General features: G+C 45.5%; 1 protein-coding gene and 1 pseudogene across 1 annotated transcript in view; both read right to left on the bottom strand.

Moving 5' to 3' along the window:
- The window catches only part of utp20 (UTP20 small subunit processome component), a 153,969-nt gene that overhangs the window by 86,197 nt on the left and 44,175 nt on the right, over positions 1-23,597 (bottom strand). Inside the window, exons 20-26 of the mRNA XM_070900152.1 lie at positions 22,346-22,425; positions 21,332-21,572; positions 18,731-18,913; positions 12,588-12,678; positions 12,401-12,486; positions 10,187-10,312; positions 1,230-1,396 (exon numbers count right to left, since the gene is read on the bottom strand). Coding sequence (XP_070756253.1) covers positions 1,230-1,396; positions 10,187-10,312; positions 12,401-12,486; positions 12,588-12,678; positions 18,731-18,913; positions 21,332-21,572; positions 22,346-22,425 — 974 coding nt within the window. The remainder of the gene's footprint in view (positions 1-1,229; positions 1,397-10,186; positions 10,313-12,400; positions 12,487-12,587; positions 12,679-18,730; positions 18,914-21,331; positions 21,573-22,345; positions 22,426-23,597) is intronic.
- Positions 1,696-2,082, bottom strand: LOC139281397 (NHP2-like protein 1; annotated as a pseudogene).

The raw sequence follows: 23,597 nt of genomic DNA, 5'->3' as shown, positions 1-23,597 counted from the left end.
GGCAGTGGGATTAATTTTTGGATTGATACAGGGCTATGGGGAGAGAGTACGGTGTCTGCAGGAACAGAATGGAATAGAATGGACACTGCATCAGCTGAATACAGGATTGCTCAAGTAGATGAAACAGTGATGAAACGAAATTGGGACAATCGTTAGCGAAGATGAGGAAGACAAACACATGGAGCGTTGAATCAATTGCGAGTAATGAGCCAGTGAGATCAGAACGGGAGAGATAGAAATCAGGAATGTTAACGGTCCAAGTTGAAAATGACAGCGATTTATTGCAGTGTGATAACCTTCATGCCTCCCTTGCCTCAATACGATGAGTGATGGGACACAATCCCAGTGACAGGCAGCCCTCCAGTACCTTGCCTGTGTGGCCAGTCTTCACACATGCTCCCAGAGAGCAGGGACCACAGGCTATTCGACAGTAAGGGACATCACCACCAAACATCCCTAACCCAGAGGCTCAGTCATTAAGTATATTCCCAGACTGAAATTGATAGGTTTTTGGATGTTAAGCACATCAAGGGATCTGGGGATCGGGCGGGAAAGCGGAGTTGAGGTTGAAGATCAAATGTGATCTCATTGATTGGCAGACCTGGCTCGAGGGGCCGTATTAAGCTGTCCTTGCTAAACGTCACAACACAACCTTCTCAGCAGGTTCACCGGACAGCGATCAGTGGGATTATCTGAATGTTATCAGGATTTCGATGTGTGGGAGGAAGGTAAATCAGAGACAAACAGATCGGTAGTCTGAAAGCTAGTTTGCAAAGTCTGCATTAAATCATGAGCTTAAAATGGACAACATTTTCTTTGTTATAATAGGAATGAAGATAGATGACTTATTTGTACCCAGAACAAAAAGAACAGCAGTACAACGGAAAAATACTGCAGCTGCTAGAAATCTGGAACATAAACAGGAAATGCTGGAAACGCTCAGCACGTCAGGCAGCATCTGCGGAGAGAGAAACAGTCAACGTTTCAGTCGGTGACTCATGTTCTCTTTAATCTGCGCGGCTGCACAGCTGCCTGGAGCTCCCACACAGCCAGCTCACCGGCTTTTAAATACAAAAAAAAACCCCGCAGTCCCTTCCTAAAGTAATTAGAGGGAACACTGCCGGTGACCTTCCGTCAGAACTGGAAACAGTTACAGATGGCAACAGGTTTTAAGCTAGTACAGAGGCAGGGATAAGGAACACGCGCTGCAGAGTCCTATCGGTGCATACCCTGAGTGAAATGCTTCACTGGCTCAAGGAGAAGGTCCAGGAAGACGTGTATCTCCTGCGGGAGTGAGCCAGCCAGGAAATGGAGAACGATGGCCATGCGGGTCCCTGCTGCTGCTCTGCCTTGCGTTTTGTTCCCAGTTTTGCTCCTCATGCGACCATAGAGGATCCTTTATATAAAAAAAAAGGAGGAATTAAATATTTCTACAAGGAAGAATTCAAATTTGCTTCTGGAGTTTTGAAGCCAGCAACAGTTATTTTTGTTGAGGATAAGCTCTTTATTTAAGAAATTAGCGTACGGTATAAATGTGCCATTAGAGCAATCCTGGATGATGATGATGATGATGATGAGAGCAATCCTACCACAATATCCTAAAGCAGTTTAGAAAGAGAGTGGAATGTAGATGTCTGACGGTCGGAAGCCATTTGCTGTGCAGCCGTTGAATATCCCACTGACTGCCGCGGCAATTCAGACCAGGAGATGCTCGACTGCTTGCTGAACAGACTGAATCTGTGGCTTCATCTGCGACCCTTCCTTTATGGTGACGGAAGCGGCAATAACCGGCCGACACACACTGCACGCATGCCCGAGAGCCTGCTTGGATCTGACAAAAACGTATGGCACATTCCTGTCTTCACACAGCAGAGGTAAATGAAGAATAATCTCCAACGGTTCAGCATCTGCTACCATCACGATGAACTCGACAATTCCTATGTTCAAGGTCTTGGTGGCTTCATTGGCTCCCTTTCGAAGTTGCTTATAGTTCCCCGCTTGCTGTACAAGATCCAGTATTGTCTTTGTTAGCTGAGCATCCACGAGAGGGTCAGCTTTCGGGTTAACGTCTTACTCCGTCATCTCCGTGTTTATTTATAATCCTAACTCGCTGCCGCTGGATATCCCGCTGTCCCCTCGGCTGCCGCTTCAGTGTTTTTTTTTTAGTTGATTCATTCATGAAATGTGGGCGCCGCTGGTAAAGACAGCATTTATTGCCCATCCTTAATTGCCCTTGAGAAGGTGGTGGTGAGCCACCTTCTTGAACCGCTGCAGTCCGTGTGGTGAAGGTGCTCCCACAGTGCTGTTAGGGAGGGAGCTCCAGGACTTTGACCCAGCGCCGATGAAGGAACGGCCGATATATTTCCAAGTCAGGATAGTGTGAGTTAGGACACGGACAGCAGCGTGGATGAGCTCAAGTCTATGGAGGGTGGAAGGTGGGAGGCCGGCCAGGGGACCATGTCCTTCTAGGCGGTAAGGGTTGCGGGTTTGGGAGATGCTGTCGAAGAAGCTTTGGCAAGTTGCTGCAGTGCATCATGAGGTAATTATAGATGTGAAAGGGCATTAACGCATCTTAGTTCATCCACACAGAATACCACAGATGCAGCTTTTTGCTTTCTCTATCAAAACCACCAACTTCCAGCGCAATAACATTGCCCATCTCCACCCCTGCCTCAGCCCATCTGCTGCTGATCCGTGCTTTTGTAACCTCAAAACTCGACTATTCCAATGGTCTCTGGCTAGCCTCCCATCCTCCACCCTCCATAAACTTGAGTACATCCATGCTGCTGTCCGTGTCCTAACTCTTACCAAGATAATGAGGGGGCTCGACAAGATGAGGGAATCTAGAACTAGGGGGGCATAGTTTCAGAATAAGGGGTCACCCATTTAAAACTGAGGTGAGGAGCAATTTCTTCTCTGAGGGTTGTAAAGCTGTGGAATTCTCTGCCCCAGAGAGCTGTGGAGGCTGCGTCATTGAATATATTTAGGCAGAGATAGAAAGATTTTTGCGCGATAAGGGAGTAAAGGGTTATGGGGAACGGGCAGGGAAGTGGAGCTGAGCCCATGATCAGATCAGCCAGTCTTATTGAATGGCGGAACAGGCTCGAGGGGCTAAATGGCCGACTCCTGCTCCTATTTCTTATGTTCTTGTGCAAGTCCCATTCATCCATCACCCCCTGTGCTCGCTGACCTACATTGGCTCCCAGTCCGGCAACACCTCGATTTTAAATTCTCATTCTCGAGTTTAAATCCCTCCATGGTCTCGCCCCTTCCCCATCTCTGTAACCTCTGCCAGCCCTACAAGCCTCCGAGATCTCTGCTTTTCTCCAATTCCAGTCTCTTGCGCATCCCAGATTCCCTTCAGTCCCGCCATCGGTGGCCGTGCCTTCAGTTGCCTCGGCCCGAAGCTCAGAAATTCCCCCCCCTAAACCTCTCCGCCTCGATCTCTTTTAAGACACTCTTTAAAACAAATTATTTTGTTCTAATGTCCCCTTCTTTAGATGCACTTGTGCAGCATCTTCGGACATTTTACTACGTTAAAGAAACTCGATAAATGCAAGTTGTCGTTGTTCCATATACGAGTCAGTGTGTGTGTGTGTGCAAAAGAACATCATGTCCCCATATCAATCCAAGTGTTACCCTTTACACGCTTCAACCCATGTCCCCAGTCCTACACACCAATTTCCTTTAATATTCCAGATGTACCCTTTTCATACCATTAACTCTAAGATCACTAGTCTGACCATCCTTTCAGGCCGAATAGCCCATGTGTCCCCAGTCTTCCTGACACTAGGGACCAGTCCCGTGGCTCTTCCCTTCTCAGCTTCTGGATCTCGACTGCTTCCCTCGAGTCTGGGTGGTCAGAACTGGACAGGGTACTCAATCCGCGGTCACTGTATATTAAATACTGGGCTAAGAACCTTGACCATTATAGGCAGCGAGTAGAAAGCATGGAACTCAAGAATATTTGCCGTGTCAAGAAAGCAGAATTCAGACCTCCGAATTAAAAAAATAAAAGCACAAGATTGGCCAACAAAACCTGTAAAAATAGACAAAGCAACACAAAGACATCATAAGAATTAAGAGCAGGAGTTGGCCATTCGGCCCCTCGAGCCTGCTCCGCCACTCAATAAGATCATGGCTGATCTTCGACCTCAACTCCACTTTCCCGCCCGATCCCCATATCCCTCGATTCCCCGAGAGTCCAAAAATCTATCGCTCTCAGCCTTGAATATACTCAAAGACTGAGCATCCACAGCCCTCTGGGGCAGAGAATTCCAAAGATTCACAACCCTGTGCGAAGAAATTCCTTCCTATCTCAGTCCTAAATGGCCGACCCCTTATTCTAAGACTGTGACCCCTGGTTCTAGACTCTCCAGCCAGGGGAACAACCCCTTGGATTTACACTGTCAATCCCCCTCAGAATCTTGTATGTTTCAACGAGATCACCTCTCATTCTTCTAAACTCCAGTATTAGTCTACTAACGTCTGACACTGTAACTTAGAATCATACAGCACAGAAGGAGGCCATTCGGCCTATGCCGGCTCTTTGGTAGAGTTATCCAATTAATCTCACTCGTCTGCCCTTTCCCCATAGCCCTGTAAATGTCTTGGCTGCAGTGTTTAAAACCAATGTAGTCATGAAAGCTATCGCTGTGGGAATGTAAAACTAAAGGTTAACTCCACTGTTAACAGGCACTGATACAATAATAGACTGATGAAAGGTTTCCCTGGTACAAGAGTTAAACGAGTAACACATACTTATAAAATCATCAGACATTACATTAGAACATAAGAAGTAAGAGCAGGAGTAGGCCATACGGCCCCTCAAGCCTGCTCCGCCATTTAATACAATCTTGGCTGATCCGACTCAGGTCCACTTCCCTGCCCGCTCCCCATAACCCTTATCAGTTAAGAAATTGTCTATCTCTGTCTTAAATTTATTCAATGACCCAGCTTCCACAGATTTACAACCCTCAGAAAAGAAATTCCTCCTCATCTCAGTTTTAAATCGGTGGCCCTTTATTCTAAGATTATGCCCCATGGTTCTAGTCTCTCTGCATCCACCTTGTCAAGTCCCCTCATAATCTTATACATTTCGATAAGATCACCTCTCATTCTTCTGAATTCCAATGAGTAGAGGCTCTGCTGCACAGGAGGGGAGGAAAAAGAGTGGGAGAGCGATAGTGATAGGGGATTCGATTGTAAGGGGAATAGATAGGCGTTTCTGCGGCCGCAACCGAGACTCCAGGATGGTATGTTGCCTCCCTGGTGCAAGGGTCAAGGATGTCTCGGAGCAGGTGCAGGACATTCTGAAAAGGGAGGGTGAACAGCCAGTTGTCGTGGTGCACATTGATACCAACGATATAGGTAAAAAAAGGGATGAGGTTCTACGAGATGAATTTAAGGAGCCAGGAGCTAAAGTAGTAATCTCGGGATTGCTACCAGTGCTAGGTGCTAGTCAGAGTAGGAATCGCTGGATAGCTCAGATGAATACGTGGCTTGAGCAGTGGTGCAGCAGGGAGGGATTCAAATTCCTGGGGCATTGGAACCGGTTCTGGGGGAGGTGGGACCAGTACAAACCAGACGGTCTGCATCTAGGTAGGACCGGAACCAATGTCCTAGGGGGAGTGTTTGCTAGTGCTGTTGGGGAGGAATTAAACTAATATGGCAGGGGGATGGGAACCAATGCAGGGAGACAGAGGGAAACAAAAAGGAGACAAAAGCAAAAGACAGAAAGGAGATGAGTAAAAGTGGAGGGCAGAGAAACCCAAGGCAAAAAACAAAAAGGGCCACTGTACAGCAAAATTCTAAAGGGTCAAAGTGTAATAAAAAAGGCAAGCATGAAAGCTCGGTGCCTCAATGCAAGGAGTATTCGGAACACAGGAGAGGACTCTGAGCTAGTTAGAATGGGTGAGAGCTCAGATGAACAGGATCCCAAGAAAGAATGCAAAAGGCAGGAGGCAACAGAGCAGAGTAGCACTGGGGTAAGTGTAAACCACAAGGTGATAGGAAGGGACAATATGTATGAATATAAAGGGGCTGCAGGAGGGGTCAAAACTAAAAATCATGGTTTAAAAACTATTATTAAAACACTCTACCTAAAAGCACGCAGCATTCGAAATAAAGAAAATGAGTTGACGGCACAAATCATTACAAATGGGTATGATTTGGTGGCCATTACAGAAACGTGGTTGCAGGGTGGCCAAGACTGGGAATTAAACATACAGGGGTATCTGACAATTCGGAAAGATAGACAAGAAGGGAAAGGAGGTGGGGTAGCTTTGTTAATAAAGGAAGATATCAGGGCAGTTGTGAGAGACGATATTGGCTCTAATGAACAAAATGTTGAATCATTGTGGGTGGAGATTAGAGATAGTAAGGGGAAAAAGTCACTGGTGGGCATAGTTTATAGGCCCCAAATAATAACTTCACGGTGGGGCAGGCAATAATCAAGGGAATAATGGAGGCATGTGAAAAAGGAACGGCAGTAATCATGGGGGATTTTAACCTACATATCGATTGGTCCAATCAAATTGCACGGGGTAGCCTTGAGGAGGAATTCATAGAATGCATACGAGATTGTTTCTTAGAACAGTATGTTACAGAACCTACAAGGGAGCAAGCGATTTTAGATCTGGTCCTGTGCAATAAGACAGGAATAATAAATGATCTCCCAGTAAAAGATCCTCTCGGAATGAGTGATCACAGTATGGTTGAATTTGTAATGTAGATTGAGGGTGAGGAAGTAGTGTCTCAAACGAGCTTAAACAAAGGGGACGACAGTGGGATCAGGGCAGAGTTGGCTAAAGTAGACTGGAAACACAGACTAAACGGTGGCACAATTGAGGAACAGTGGAGGACTTTTAAGGAGCTCTTTCATAGTGCTCAACAAAAATATATTCCAGTGAAAAAGAAGGGCGGTAAGAGAAGGGATAACCAGCCGTGGATAACCAAGGAAATAAAGGAGAGTATCAAATTAAAAACCAATGCGTATAAGGTGGCCAAGGTTAGTTGGAAACTAGAAGATTGGGAAGATTTTAAACAACAGCAAAGAATGACTAAGAAAGCAATAAAGAAAGGAAAGATAGATTACGAAAGTAAACTTGCGCAAAACATAAAAACAGATAGTAAAAGCTTTTACAGATATATAAAACGGAAAAGAGTGACTAAAGTAAATGTTGGTCCCTTAGAAGATGAGAAGGGGGATTTAATAATGGGAAATGTGGAAATGGCTGAGACTTTAAACAATTATTTTGCTTCGGTCTTCACAGTGGAAGACACAAAAACTATGCCAAAAATTGCTGGTCACAGGAATGTGGGAAGGAAGGACCTTGAGACAATCACTATCACTAGGGGGGTAGTGCTGGACAGGCTAATGGGACTCAAGGTAGACAAGTCCCCTGGTCCTGATGAAATGCATCCCAGGATATTAAAAGAGATGGCGGAAGTTATAGCAGATGCATTCGTTATAATCTACCAAAATTCTGTGGACTCTGGGGAGGTACCAGCGGATTGGAAAGCAGCTAATGTAACACTTCTGTTTAAAAAGGGGGGCAGACAAAAGGCCAGTTAGTTTAACATCTGTAGTGGGGAAAATGCTTGAAGCTACCATTAAGGAAGAAATAGCGGGACATCTAGATAGGAATAGTGCAATCAAGCAGACGCAACATGGATTCATGAAGGGGAAGTCATGTTTAACTAATTTACTTGAATTCTTTGAGGATATAACGAGCATGGTGGATAGAGGTGTACCGATGGATGTGGTGTGTTTAGATTTCCAAAAGGCATTCGATAAGGTGCCACACAAAAGGTTACTGCAGAAGATAAAGGTACGCGGAGTCAGAGGAAATGTATTAGCATGGATCGAGAATTAGCTGGCTACAGAAAGCAGAGAGTTGGGATAAATGGGTCCTTTTCGGGTTGGAAATCGGTGGTTAGTGGTGTGCCACAGGGATCGGTGCTGGGACCACAACTGTTTACAATATACATAGATGACCTGGAAGAGGGGACAGAGTGTAGTGTAACAAAATTTGCAGATGACACAAAGATTAGTGGGAAGGCGGGTTGTGTAGAGGACACAGAGAGGCTGCAAAGAGATTTGGATAGGTTAAGCGAATGGGCTAAGGTTTGGCAGATGGAATACAATGTCGGAAAATGTGAGGTCATCCACCTTGGGAAAAAAAAACAGTAAAAGGGAATATTATTTGAATGGGGAGAAATTACAACATGCTGCGGTGCAAAGGGACCTGGGGGTCCTTGTGCATGAATTCCAAAAAGTTAGTTTGCAGGTGCAGCAGGTAATCAGGAAGGCGAATGGAATGTTGACCTTCATTGCGAGAGGGATGGAGTACAAAAGCAGGGAGGTCCTGCTGCAACTGTATAGGGTATTGGTGAGGCCGCACCTGGAGTACTGCGTGCAGTTTTGGTCACCTTACTTAAGGAAGGATATACTAGATTTGGAGAGGGTACAGAGACGATTCACTAGGCTGATTCCGGAGATGAGGGGGTTACCTTATGATAGATTGAGTAGACTGGGTCTTTACTCGTTGGGAGTTCAGAAGGATGAGGGGTGATTTTGTGGAAACATTTAAGATAATGAAAGGGATAGACAAGATAGAGGCAGAGAGGTTGTTTCCACTGATCGGGGAGACTAGAACTAGGGGGCACAGCCTCAAAATACGGGGGAGCCAATTTGAAACCGAGTTGAGAGGGAATTTCTTCTCCCAGAGGGTTGTGAATCTGTGGAATTCTCTGCCCAAGGAAGCAGTTGAGGCTAGCTCATTGAATGTATTCAAATCACAGATAGATAGATTTTTAACCAATAAGGGAATTAAGGGTTATGGGGAGCGGGCGGGTAAGTGGAGCTGAGTCCACGGCCAGATCAGCCATGATCTTGTTGAATGGCGGAGCAGGCTCGAGGGGCTAGATGGCCTACTCCTGTTCCTAATTCTTATGTTCTTATGTTCTACTCAACCTTTCATCATAAGTCAAGTTGCTGAGGGTAGACAGAGAAAAGATGTTTCTACTTGTGAGGCGTGACCAGAACTAGGGGTCATCAATACAAGATAGAACATAAGAAATAGGAGCAGGAGTCGGCCATTTGGCTCAATCTATCCTCATAAGTCAACCCCCTCATCTCCAGAATCAAGCTAGTGAACCTTCTCTGAACTGCCTCCAATGCAAGTATATCCTTCCTTAAATACGGAGACCAAAACAGCATGCAGTACTCCAGGTGTGGCCTCATCAATACCCCGTACAGTTGTAGCAGGACTTCTCTGTTTTTATACTCTATCCCCCTTGCAATAAAGGCCAACATTCCATTTGCCTTCCTGATTACTTGCTGTACCTGCATAATAACTTTTTGTGTTTCATACACAAGGACTCATAGAAACATAGACTCCCAGGTCTCTGTACTGCACACTTTGCAATTTTTCTCCATTTAAATTATAATTTGCTTTTCTATTATTTCTGCCAACTAATAAATCCAACAGGAAATTCAGGAACAACAACATTACCCAGAGATATGGAGGGACGGGTGGAGGAATGGATGGAGGGAGGAGGGATGGAGGGAGGAATGGATGGATGGATGGAAATAGAGAAAGCATTTCTATAGCGCCTTTCACAACCTCAGGACGGCCCAAAGTGCATTGCAGCCAATAAAGTACTTTTGAAGTGTAGGCATTGTTGTAATGTGGGAAACAGCGAGAGTGGTGAGAATGTGGAACTCGCTACCAGAGGGAGCGGTTGAGATAAATAGCACAGATACATTTAAGGGGAAGCTAGATAAGCACATGAGGGAGAAAGAACTAAAAGAATATGCTGACAGAATGGGATGAAGAGGGTGGGAGGGGATTCATAAAACACTGGCACAGACCTCTCGGGCTGAATGGCCTGTTTCTGTGCTGTACATTCAATGTAAGGAAACAGTTTCCAGCAGAGGGTCAGTGAATCGCCATTAGGAGCGGGAATGCTGGCTAATGATATCCCCACTCGTAGCCCAGGAGCCTGAGCCCCCCCCCAGCCCAGTTACATCGACACCTCCTGCCGGACCACAACTTCTGTCTGTTAGCCTTGCGCTCCTCGCCCCACTGCCCCGCCCACCCCACAAAATGCTCCGTACCTGTTCTGTGCTGTCGGCCCTGTGTACATTATACAAAACATTCAGAAGCTCCGCTCTGCCTACCTCATTATAAGTGGAATGAGCTCGATCCTGTGTGGGGCTGACACGATGGTGGTCTCCTCAGCGATGCTGAAGTGAATGATTTCTTCTTTGAAGCTCTTGTCCTCCAGCAGTCGTTCGAGATTTTCCCTGCACAAAGGAAGCAAGAGCCGGTATTAAGTTTAATTTTATTCCAGTCATAGAAACTTCGATGGAAACACGGACGATTTTTCTCCATTCATTTCAAGAATTAGATTATAAACTTTCTGTAAAAGGCGAAGTCTAAATTATTCACATTTCGTTCAGTGGATTAAATATTTACTCAGTGCGTACACGCATCGTTTTGTCTTCAGGTCTGGGAGACCTGGTTTAGAAGAGGGTGCTAATTCTGCCTGAAATGCCAAGTACAAATAGCGTTCGCTCCTCCGGTCTAAGTTCAGTTGAATAATTATCGAGGTGCAAATAGCAGTGATCAATGTTCCCTTGAATTGTTTATTGGGTGCATGGTCCATTCGTAATACCGCGCATGCGCGCTTTTTCCTATTTAACGGCTGCGTGTGTGGCTGCACGGGAGCTGCAGAGCGCTGCACAGCCGCGCGGCTTAAAGGGAACGTTGGCAGTGATGGGGGAGAAAAATTTTGCCTGAATGGAATATAAAAATGTTACAATAAGAAAGTCTGAAAGCCTTCGGAGAGTCTTCACTGACATCGCAACCCATGAGCAGCCTGCACCACAGCTGGTGGAGCTGGGACTAGGAAGTGGCAGGCCAGCAATGGAAAGATAACCCTGATTCAGTTCTGATTGAAAGGTCACCGACCTGAAACGTTAACCCAGTTTCATAGAATCATAGCGACTTGCAGCACAGGAGGAGGCCATTCGGCCCGTCGTGCCTGCGCCGGCTCTTTGAAAACGCAGTCGTGCTTAGTCCCACACCCCCGCTTTTTGTCTGTAACCCTGTAAGTTCCTCATCCTCAAGCATCTGTCCAACTCCCTTTTAAAATTACTTATGGAATCAGCTTCTGCCACCTTTTCAGGCAGAGCGTTCCAGATCCTGACAACTCACTGAAAAGATTTCTCACCTCCCCTCTGGATCCTTTGCCAATGATTTTGAATCTGTGACCTCTGTTTATTGCTACACCACAGGGAGTAGTTGTTCCCCGTTTACTCCATCAAAAACCTCTCATCATCTTGAAAACCTTCTGTGTTCCAAAAACAGTCTTAACTTTTACAATCTCTCCTCAACTGGAGTATTGTGTCCAATTCTGAGCACCGCACTTTAGGAAGGATGTGAAGGCCTTAGAGATTTACAAGAATGGTTCCAGAGATGAGGAACTTTAGTTACATGGATAGACTGGAGAAGCTGGGGTTGTTCTTCTTAGAGCAGAGAAGATTGAAGAGATTTGATAGATGTATTCAAAATCATGAGGGGTCTGGACAGAGTAGATAGAGAGAAACTGCTCCCATTGGCGGAAGGGTCAAGAACCAGAGGACACAGATTTAAGGTGATTGGAAGAACCAAAGGCGACATGAGGAAAACCTTTTTTTACGCAGCGAGTGGTTAGGATCTGGAATGCACTGCCTGAGAGGATGATGGAGGCAGACTCAATTGTGGCTTTCAAAAGGGAATTGGATAAGTACCTGAAGGGAAAAAAAAATCCAGGACTGCGGGGAAAGGGCGGGGGAGTGGGACTGGCTGAGGTGCTCTTGCAGAGAGCCAACACGGGCTCGACGGGCCGAATGGCCTCCTTCTGTGCTGTAACCATTCTATGATTCTATATCTGAAGTCCCTCAACCCTGATAACATTCTGGTAAACCTCCTTTGTACCCTTTCTAAGGCCTTTACAAACCACACGTTTCTCTCTCCACAAATGCTGCCCAACCTGCTGAGTGTTTCCAGCATTTTCTGTTTTTATTCCTGTTTGATGAGGCTGTGGTGACAGCGTTTTAACCCCGTGCAGTTTAGTAGAAAATGCCCCACACACATTCCAGGTAAATGTACTTCACACGTGGATATTTACTGAACAAGCATTGAGAGAGAGAGAGAGAGAGAGAGAGAGAGAGAGAGAGACAAGAGAAAAACAAAGACAGAAGAACTGGAGAATGCAGTATCAGCAAAGACACAATCACAGAGACATCTTTTGTTAATTCCTGCCAGTAAGCAATGTTACTCGTATTAAGTAAATACTTAAATGCTTCAATGAAGGTTTATTACGAAGACACGGGTCTGGTTAACATTACCGGTAAGGCAGCAGGTGTGGATGTTTGTAGGTGAGCAGACATTCCAAGGCGATCTTCTGCACATCCTGGTAATGATGACACAGCAGCTAAACAGGGGGGGGGGGGGGAAAGAACAGGTTAAAAGAGGCGCTTAGTCACAGAGAATGATATATCACAGGTGCTGTGGGCCATAGACCCGCTTGGTTACCTGGGTGTATAATTCCTTCAGCTTGGGTTCCAGGTAAAGCGACCGTGGGTTGGTGAACTTCGAGAAAACTTTCATATGAGCAATCAGTTGCCTGCAATGACATAAATCTCGTTAAAATCTGCAGAACATGAATAAAGACAAGGATAATTCGCAGTAAAACTCCCTGTGTGAAGGAGTGGAATGTTGGATTAACTCAAAGAACTTGCATTTCGCTGGCAAAACAGCATGGGCGCAAGGGGCCCTGGAGTGACACCATGAATGTATCTGGTGAAGGATCCTAGTGTTTCAGCACATCACCCTTTGGTTCATGAAACAGTAAGTACCACACTCGCCGCAGATGCAAAGTTGCAGGTTCAAGCCCCGGTCCGAGAAGTGAGCACATTATCTAGGTCAACACTCCAGCGTAATACTGAGGAAGTGCTGCATTGCCAGAGGTGCCGTCGTTTGGATGAGACATTAAACCGAGGCCCCATCAGCCTGTTCCAGGGGATCACTAAAAAGACTTGGATTTATATAGCGTCTTTCACGACCACTGGATGTCTCAAAATGCTTTACAGCCAATGAAATACTTTTAAAGTGTAGTCACCGTTGTAATGTAGGAAACACGACAACCAATTTGCACACAACAAACTCCCACAAACAGCAATAAGATAAAGGACCAGATGATCTGTTTTTTTAGGTGCTGGTTTATGGATAAATCTTGGCTCAGGACACTGAACCATAGAATTCACAGCACATAAACAGGCCATTCGACCCAACTGATTCGTGCCGGTGTTTATGCTCCACTCGAGCCTCCTCCCACCCCTCTACATCTCACCCCATCAACATACCCTTCTATTCCTTTCTCCCTCATATGCTTGTTTAGCTGCCCCTTAAATGTATCTATACTATTCGCCTCAACCACTCCCTGTGGCAGCGAGTTCCACATTCTCACCACTCTCTGGGTAAAGAAGTGTCTTGATTTCCTTTTAGGATGTATTAGTGATTATCTTATATTTGTAACCAATGATCCCGTTAAGCTGCGCAGCCGTCTGGAGGTCCCACGCAGGCTGCTTGCCGGCTTCACAATAAAAAAGCCATGCGTGTGCGGAAGTTTGAACGGGCCGTAAGGACTGCGCACACTAAAATAAAAGAACACTGTTTACGGCCCCTAGTTTTGGTCTCCTCCACAAGTTGTACATCTTCTCCACATCTGCCCTTCATAATTTTGAATACCTCTATCATCCAGGCAGGCACACTATAAAAAAAGTGTTTAATTAGCATCTGTGCTCAGACAAGAGGAAGAATCTCACTCATTGGAAGTGTTGGTCAGAGATTCAGCAACATGGTGCTTTAGTGCCCATCTCCTGTGCTCCTGTTAAGCAATGCTCCCTGTGGTGATCACAGAATTGACCCGATTTATAACATTAAGATTCTCATCCGTCCTGGTAGAATTCCCTCTATTGGGCAGGTACCTGGCACATTGCTACAGCCAATAGGCGCATGTCGTTTCCATTTCCAGCTCTGATTGGATAGAAAAATGCATCCGTATCAACAAAATTATTACATTGTAACGAATAATTGTGTGATCTAAGTCCTGGCAGCCGAGCCTCCCAGGGTTCTGGGAAAAGCTGGAAGCGGGTAAATTGAAAACTAATCTGCGGAAACAATAATTCAATGGACGAGTGTTCAATCTATGGAACAGGCTCTGTAGGGAGATGGTGGAAACATTCAAATGCAAATGAGATAAGATTTATTTTAGGTAATAACATTTTGGGCTACAGTGTATGAGTGACTGGGGACGTGCCGTGTGGTGAGTGCAGCGAGCTCGGGGGAAACAGGTAACTGTGGACCTCTGGTTTCCAAAGCTCTCCCCCACTGGGGGTTTTCCTCGCCTTGTGTCTGGATCTGTTGTAGACTCATTGATAGAGATTGATTTCTGTGATTGGTCAACAACTCCATTATCATTGTATCGTGCGACTACCAGGACAGTAGATGAACGAGATAAAAACATTAACCTAAGGAATAGGAGCAGCGGTAGGCCATACAGCCTGTCGAGCTTTCATTATCATGGCTGATCTTCGAACTCAACTTTCCCGCCTGTGTGGAGGCCCCGACCTGCGTGAGCACACCAGCGGCAGGTCGGGCCATAAAAGGAGCAGCGAGCGGCCTCGGGAGCAGCGTGGAGGCGTACTACTCCAGGGAGCAGCGCGAGCTGGTGCAGGAGGGCGACAGCAGCGAAGAGGGACGTCATCACGGTCCAGGTCGGTGATTGGAGCGTGGGCAGGTACAGCAGGAGCGGCGACGTGAGGGTGAAGGAGCGGCGAGAGATTGTAGAGGGACGTGATCGGGGCCCAGGAGAGGCACGAGTTTGGGGCCAGAAGAGGAGAGGGCCCAGGGGCAGCACGGGCCCAGCCCACACTGCGATATGTGCGCACACTAGGTCCGTGCATCAGAGCAGGTCTCCAGTCGTCTTGGTTAATCCTTGCCACTGGACCAAGACCTCGCTCTGTCAAGCCCGTGTGGTGGCTAGTTGCAACGACCACCCCACGTTAAAACAATCCACGCACAGGCATCTTCCACCCTTCAGGATGTAGTTCAGGACCTGGAATATTAGGTCCTTCATTGAAACACCTGTGAACTCATCCTTTTTTGGCGTGGAAGCAAGTCATCCTCATTTCGAGGGACTGCCTATGATGGTGACTTTCCCGCCCAATCCCCATATCCCTTGATCCGCCTCGAGTCCAAAAATCTATCTATCTCAGCCTTGACTATACTCAACGACTGAGCATCCACAGCCTGGGATAGAGAATTCCAAAGATTCACAGATGGACCTGGGTCTTTTTGAGTCCAACAATCCCCATGGTCCTAACTGCAGAGATATGGAATTCACCCACTTTTACAGAAGTACTTGGTATCTTCGGAATTACAAGCGCAATTCAAATGTTCCTTTGTCAGCCGACTGCAAGTAATAAAGAACAATTTATCCAGGACTGTAACAGGTTTTGATGATGCAGCAGTGAAGGCATTATCCGTGACTAAGTGGCAGTAGGATGGCTCATTAACATGCCGCCATTGGTACTTTAATGCTTAAGTGTCATTTACACTGTTAAGCTCACCAAAACCACACTGCGAACTGCTCGGTGACTTGGATCAAACCTTGTGATCCGAACAGCGCAATAAAATCTACCGGGCAAGCTTATTTTGAAACCTCGGATTTACACGGAGCGACATACTGGAGTGGTACTTAACATCAATGTAATTTGCAAGAGATGTTTTCGAGAGGCTGCCTGCCTCGAATGGGGCTGTTATCAGCAGAACAGCAAATGGTGCAATTAGAACAAGTGCCGACACTGCTGAATATTATCCTTGAAATAAAAATGACGAGCAGAGAAGCACTCGAGCTTCTCTTGACGGCTCCTATTAAGCCTTTCAGCTACATTCCCAGATAGATTTGCTTGTCCAAATTTTCCAACATCAAGCCATATTCATAGAATCATACAGCACACAGGGAGGCCATTCGACCCATCGCACCAGTGCCGGCTCTTTGATAGAGCTGTCAAATTAATCCCACTCCCCCTGCTCTTTCCCCGCAGCCCTGCAAAATTTTCCTCCAAGTATTTATCCAATTCCCCTTTGAAAGTTACGATTAAATCTGCTTCCACCGCTCTTACAGGCAGTGTGTTCCAGATCACAACAACTCGCTGTGCAAACAAAATTCTCATCTCCCCTCTGGTCCTTTTGCCAATCACCTTAAATTTGTGTCCTCTGGTTACCGACCCTCCTGGCAGAGGAAACAATTTCTTCTTATTTACTCCATCAAAAGCATTCATGATTTTGAACACCTCTATTAAATCTCCTTTTAACCTTCTCTGCTCTAAGAACAACCCCAGCTTCTCCACATAACTCAAGTCTTTCATCCCTGGTATCATTCTAGTAAATCTCTTCCGTACCCTCTCCAAGGCCTTCACATCCTTCCTAAAGTGTGGCGCCCAGAATTACACAATACTCCAGCCGAAGCCTAACCACTAATTTATAAAGGTTTAGCATAACTTTCTTGCTTTTGTACTCCATGCCTCTATTAATAAAGCCAAGGATCCCGTATACTTTTTTAAACAGCCTGTTCAACTTACCCTGCCACCTTCAAAGATTTGTGAACATACAGCCCCAGGTCTCTGTTCCTGCACCCATTTTAAAATTATACCATTTAGTTCATATTGCCTCTCCTCATTCTTGCTACCAAAATGTATCACTTCACAATTAGAATCATGGATTGGTTACAGCACAGAAGGAGGCCTTTTGGCCCGTCGAGCCTGTGCTGGAGTCTCTGCATTAAATCTCATCTGCCATGTGTCTGCCCATTTCTTTTGCAGTCTATTAATATCCGCCTCACTATTTACTACATTACCATTAGATTCATAGAAACATAGACATAGAAAATAGGTGCAGGAGTAGGCCATTCGGCCCTTCTAGCCTGCACCGCCATTCAATGAGTTCATGGCTGAACATTCAACTTCAGTACCCCATTCCTGCTTTCTCGCCATACCCCTTGATCCCCCTAGCAGTAAGGACCTCATCTAACTCCTTTTTGAATATATTTAGTGAATTGGCCTCAACAACTTTCTGTGGTAGAGAATTCCACAGGTTCACCACTCTCTGGGTGAAGAAGTTCCTCCGCATCTCGGTCCTAAATGGCTTACCCCTTATCCTTAGACTGTGACCCCTGGTTCTGGACTTCCCCAACATTGGGAACATTCTTCCTGCATCTAACCTGTCTAACCCCGTCAGAATTTTATATGTTTCTATGAGGTCCCCTCTCATTCTTCTGAACTCCAGTGAATACAAGCCCAGTTGATCCAGTCTTTCTTGATAGGTCAGTCCCGCCATCCCGGGAATCAGTCTGGTGAACCTTCGCTGCACTCCCTCAATAGCAAGAATGTCCTTCCTCAGGTTAGGAGACCAAAACTGTACACAATACTCCAGGTGTGGCCTCACCAATGCCCTGTACAACTGTAGCAACACCTCCCTGCCCCTGTACTCAAATCCCCTTGCTATGAAGGCCAACATGCCATTTGCTTTCTTAACCGCCTGCTGCACCTGCATGCCAACCTTCAATGACTGATGTACCATGACACCCAGGTCTCTTTGCACCTCCCCTTTTCCTAATCTGTCACTCTATAGGTTTATTTGGGTCTAATATCTTAACGGTTCATTAACATGGTTACGTATTGATGTTTGGGGTCACCAGACACTAGGGGAGGCCATTGTCGGAGGTCATCGGGCTGTATGTGCGTGTGCACGGTCACGGGTATATAAGCGCCGGTACCATGTCACGCCGGTACTTTTGGGCACGAATAAAGTTGGATTAGGTTTACACCTGAGACCGTTTACAGTAACAAGACTCTTGAGTCATTGCACACACTACCGGTTTGGTGTTATACCTCAACCAAAACCACCAAAATAGATTACTCGGTCAACCATCTTATTAGGATCTTGCTGCACACTATTTGCTTATGTAACACTGACTACATTTCAAAAATAATTCATTTACTATGAAGCACTTTTGTGATGACCTAAAAAGATGCTACATAAATGTAGGTTCTTTCGAAGTCTAATAACTGGTTTACAGAAGTACTATGACAACAAAAACTTGCATTTATATAGCACCTTTAACGTTATAAAACGTCCCGTGAGGTTTCACAGGAGCGTAATCAAACAGAATTCAACACCGAATCATGAGAAGCCAAGCAACCAAAAGCTTGCTCAAAGAGGTAGGTCTTAAGGAGCATCTTAAAGGAGAAGAGATGGAGAGGCGGAGGGGTTTAGGGAGGGAATTCCAAGCTTAGGGCCGAGGTAGCTGAAGACATGGCCACCAATAAAATCGAGGATGTGCAAGAGGCCAGAATTGGAGGAGCGCAGAGATCTCGGGAGGGTTGTAGGGCTGGAGGAGGTTACAAAGATAGGGAGGGGCGAGGCCATGGAGGGATTTGAACACAGGGACGAGGATTTTTAGATCGAGATGTCGCTGGACTGGGAGCCAATGTTGGTCAGCGAGCAACTTGGGTTATGGGTGAACGGGACTTGGAGCAAGTTAGGACACGGGCAGCAGAGATTTGGATGAGCTCAAGTTGAGTGAGGGTGCAAGTCTTACTCATCGTACTTACTTCACAGCCGCCCTCCTGGGCTTCTTCTCCGCAGCAAACCTGGGTTCTTCAGGAGCTGTTGCCTCATGGTCAACGGCAACGTCCCCATCCTCCAGCACTATGGCTGTCGTCTTATCAGCGTGGTGCTTCTTCCTGATGTCCTCAGTAGGGGCGATCAGTAAATCCGCTGGGTAATACTCGTTGCTAAATGAAGCAAGAGACACAGGTCACTCACTCATGCGCCAATTACATCTTCCTTCTAAATCAGTGTTGTCCAATAAGTTGGTCACTGGCCACATCTGGCTAATTGGGAATCCAGATGTGCTTAATTGGGAATCCAGATGTGGCTGATTGCATTTCTGATTAGTAAATAAGAAACCACCATCGCTAGTCATGTGATCTAAATACCCTTATTCGCATGGCGTGAACTTTAACCTTTTTATTGTTTGTTGGTAAACTGGGAAAACGGAAAGCAGAGAGTGCGAGTGTTTTTGGATCTTTGAGTGTTTTACTTCCTTGGTTACCGAATGGTGGGAGATGTTCATTCAGTAAATACACACGTGTGAAGAACATTTACCTGGATTGTGTGTGTGAGGCGTTTTCTATTGAAGTCAGTGCGTGTGGTTTAAACGGTGTCAGCGTAGCCCCACCTGTAGATAGTCAGTGGTTTGTAGTGAACAACACTGCTTTAAACTAATGCCAAACCGTAAACTAGTAATCTTGCTCTGTTTTGTTTTGTTTATAACCAATGCAAAGACTGTGCAACATTGCTAACATTAGCCATTGCTCGTCCGTGGGATGTGGGTGACACTAACAAGACAACATTTATTGTCCATCCCTACTTGCCGAGGGCATTCGGAGCCAAACATGTAACGAGAGACTAGAGTCACATATCGTCCAGACCAGGTAAGGACTGCAGATTCCCTTCCATGCAGGATATCAGTAAACCAGTTGGGATTTTACGATAATCTGACCCACAAATTACTCGATTTATTGGCCCAGAAATTCCTCTCGAGGGCTTCCCGTGGGCAATTGCCTCCGGACCGGAGAATTTTTACTGAAGTGCCTGGTGGTCGAGGAGGCGCCCCGGATTGCAGTGGGAAGGCCTTCTCTTCCCGCGCTGCGAAGCGTGCTCCCATCCCACGCAGAAGATGCAGTCACGTGTGACTGCTCAGCCAATCAGGTAAGTATTTCACAGGTTCCCATTGAAAGCACTGAGTCTTGCGTATCTACAAGTTCTCAGTGCTATTAATGGGAACAAAACCAATCACACAAAATAATAAAAAATAAAAAACAGACCACACATATTTAAAATTAATTGAAATTAAAGTTATTATGTCTTATAAAAATAAAATACTTTACTGATTTAAAAAAAAATGTTTTTAATTATGGTTAAAAATAATCTTACCGTAGTGGGGAGGGTTTTTAACAATAAAATGTATGTTTATAATTTTATTCTAACATGTTTTTGTCTGTTTTAAAACACTTGCACCTGTAAAAGTAGGCTATGCGCCTGCTTTTATCAGGTGCAAGATTTTTGAGGACAATTGCTGGGCAATGCGTAAATCCCACAATCTTGCCCTTGCAAATATCCTCGCTCCCGATATGCGCGAGATCTGTCTTGACAGATTGGAAAAGCTGGTTTTCAGAGTATGCGCTGAAAACCAACTTTTCCGATGCCTTCCCGGGTCCGTAGAAACTCCGTATGGGCCCAGGACATCAGAATTTCTGGGCCATTGAATTCAGTTTTACAACCTGCCATGATGGGATTGACCTCTCGACCACTGGGCTACTGGTCCAGTAGCGGACATTAGTCTGCCTTACTCTTCACACATTCTCCACATCTACAAATGGACTGGACTACTCATAATTCTCTTAATATCTTAATATCTTTCAAAGGATAATCCCCCCCAGGGCCAATGTTCCAGTGAAGCTGGCAAGCCGCGATGCGCTCTGGAGTTCCCGTGCAAGCTGGTCACTGGCTTCTGAATGGAAAAAGCGCACATGCACGGAAATCTGAGTGGGCCACGCAGCCCGTTAAAGGGGCCACGCACCCCAAAAAATAAATGAAAGGGAGAATGGATTCCTTGAACTCAGATTCCTGAGATGAAGGGGTTGTCTTATGAGGAAAGGTTGAGCAGGTTGGGCCGATACTCAATGGAGTTTTGAAGAACGAGAGGTGATCTTATTGAAACATATAAGATACTGAGGGGGCTCGACAGGGCAGATAGAGAGAGAATGTTTCCCCTTGTGGGGGAATCTAGAACTAGGGGGTATAGTTTAAGAATAAGGGGTCGTCCATTTAAAACGGAGATGAGGAGAAATTTCTTCTCTGAGGGTCGTGAATCTTTGGAATTCTCTGCCCCAGAGAGCTGTGGAGGCTGGGTCGTTGAATATATTTAAGGCAGAGATAGACAGATTTTTGAATGATAAGGGAGTCGAGGGTTATGGGGAGCAGGCAGGAAAGTGAAGTTGAGACCAGGATCAGATCACGATCTTATTGACAGGCTCGAGGGGCCAAATGACTCCTGCTCCTATTTCTTATGTTCTTATTGACTTGGACAATGCCGATTCCACCAAGATGTGTAAACCGAACGTTTGATGCTAGTTATCCTGACTTACTTAATAAACCGCAGAAGAAGAGGTGAGAGCTCCTTTGAACGAGGTTCTATTCGGTCAGGAAAGCCAGCCATCGCTTTCCAAAGCAGGAAGCGGAAGTTGGTGTGGTCCGTTCTCTCACTGGGTTTGGTTGCCAAACAGAGATGATCTTGGTACAATCCACCCACACTACCAGTCGGGAAACTCTCCATGCTCAGCGTGACCGGTCCCTGCTCCTCTCCCAATTCAGATTTTAATTCTCTCTCTGTTTAAAACAAGCAACGTACTTTATGGTAAACACGAATATAAAGCATTTATACTCAAATGTTGACGAGCCAACACTCAACCAACAATGAATATTTATAAGAATTTTAGGAAAGTTATGGATTCAAAAGTTATGAATATTTATAAAAGTAACATCTGTTGTGCTACAAATGCTTCAGATAGATAAATATATAAATAACCAGATAGATTACATAGGCGGGAGTTAGATGTGGTCTTGCACCCAGAATATCAGCTGGTAGCACTCTCTTTTGCCTCTGAGTCAGAAGGTTGTGGGTTTGAGTCCCACTCCTGAGATTTGAGCATATAATCTAGGCTGGCATTTCAGTGCAGTACTGAGGGAGTGCTGCACAGTCAGAGGTGCTGTCTTTCGAATTAGATATTAAACTGAAGCCCCATCTGCATTCTCAGGTGGGCAGTATTTAGAAGAGCAGGGCAGTTCTCCCCGGTGTCCTGGCCAATATTTATCACTCAACCAACTCATTGGTCATTAACACATTGCTATTTGTGGAATTTTTGCTGTGCGCAATTTGGCTCAAGCGTTTCCTACATTACAACAGTGACTACGCTTCAAAAGTACTTCAATGGCTGTGAAGCAATTTGGGATGTCCTTAGGTCATGAAAGGCGCTATATAAATGTAAAGTCTTTCTTTCTGTGGCGTGATGGTCTCCTTACAAAACACTGTCATCCCACATCTCTGAGCTGTGTCTCAGGAGATCAATTTATATATTGAAAACAATTAAGAAACGGTCTACCTGTAAAAAGAGTTGCCTGTTCCAAATGTTGGTAATAAACATGCCAGAATGCTTTATTTTCCATTCCATATGCATGAGAACTGGAAGAGGAGAGAAAATAGTACAAAATATTAAAAAATTACAATTAACTTATGTTACTTAAATTCAAATACAAGACACTAGGTTATAACGACACTATTAAAATTAATCATTATTAAGGGGTTCAAGTTTAGTTTGTCAAACTTGATATTCCATATCTAATTCACTATTTTTTGAAAAAACAATACGGAGTTGGATAAAACAGCAAGTGAACAAAATATATTAACTTTTGGACACGTCCAATGTTCCCCCAATTCCTTTTTGCGTGCGCGGCCCCTTTAAGGGACTACGTGGCCCGGTCTTGGCTTTGCTCCTACTTGAAATTTAACATTGGAAAAGACGTTCCCGATCTACACAGGAGTGGCAAAGAGCTGCACGGTTACACAGCTTAGAGAGAACGTTGGACATGTCATTATCCTCCCATATCTGTTAGCTGCAAAAATAAGTGTTTATTTTTAAATTCCTATTTTTTATAATCCCTATTAATTATTAGCATTGAAGACAGGATACAAACGTTATTTTTTTTTTTACTCGTTCACGGGATGTGGGCGTCGCTGGCAAGGCCAGCATTTATTGCCCATTCCTAATTGCCCTCGAGAAGGTGGTGGTGAGCCGCCTTCTTGAACCACTACAGTGCTGTTAGGGAGGGAGTTCCAGGATTTTGACCCAGTGACAATGAAGGAATGGCGATATGCTTCCAAATCAGGACGGTGTGTGACTTGGTGCGGAATGTGGAGGTGGTGGTGTCCCCATGCGCCTGCTGCCCTTGTCCTTCTAGGTGGTAGAGGTCGTGGGTTTGAGAGGTGCTGCCAAAGAAACCTTGGTGAGTTGCTGCAGTGCATCTTGTAGATGGTACACACTGCAGCCACGGTGCGCCGATGGTGGAGGGAGTGAATGTTGAAGGTGGTGGATGGGATGCCAATCGAGCGGGCTGCTTTGTCCTGGATGGTGTCGAGCTTCTTGAGTGTTGTTGGAGCTGCATTCATCCAGGCAAGTGGAGAGTATTGCATCATATTCCTGACTTGTGCCTTGTAGATGGTGGAAAGGCTTTGGGGAGTCAGGAGGTGAGACACTCGCCACAGAATACCCAGCCTCTGACCTGCTCTTGTTGCTACAGTGTTTATGTGGCTGGTTCAGTTAAGTTTCCGGTCAATGGTGACCCCCCGCTCCAGGA

This window comes from Pristiophorus japonicus, chromosome 15 (assembly GCF_044704955.1).
Source record: "Pristiophorus japonicus isolate sPriJap1 chromosome 15, sPriJap1.hap1, whole genome shotgun sequence".
In the NCBI taxonomy this organism is placed as follows: Eukaryota; Metazoa; Chordata; class Chondrichthyes; family Pristiophoridae; genus Pristiophorus; species Pristiophorus japonicus.
This window is presented reverse-complemented; position numbering and strand designations above follow the sequence as displayed.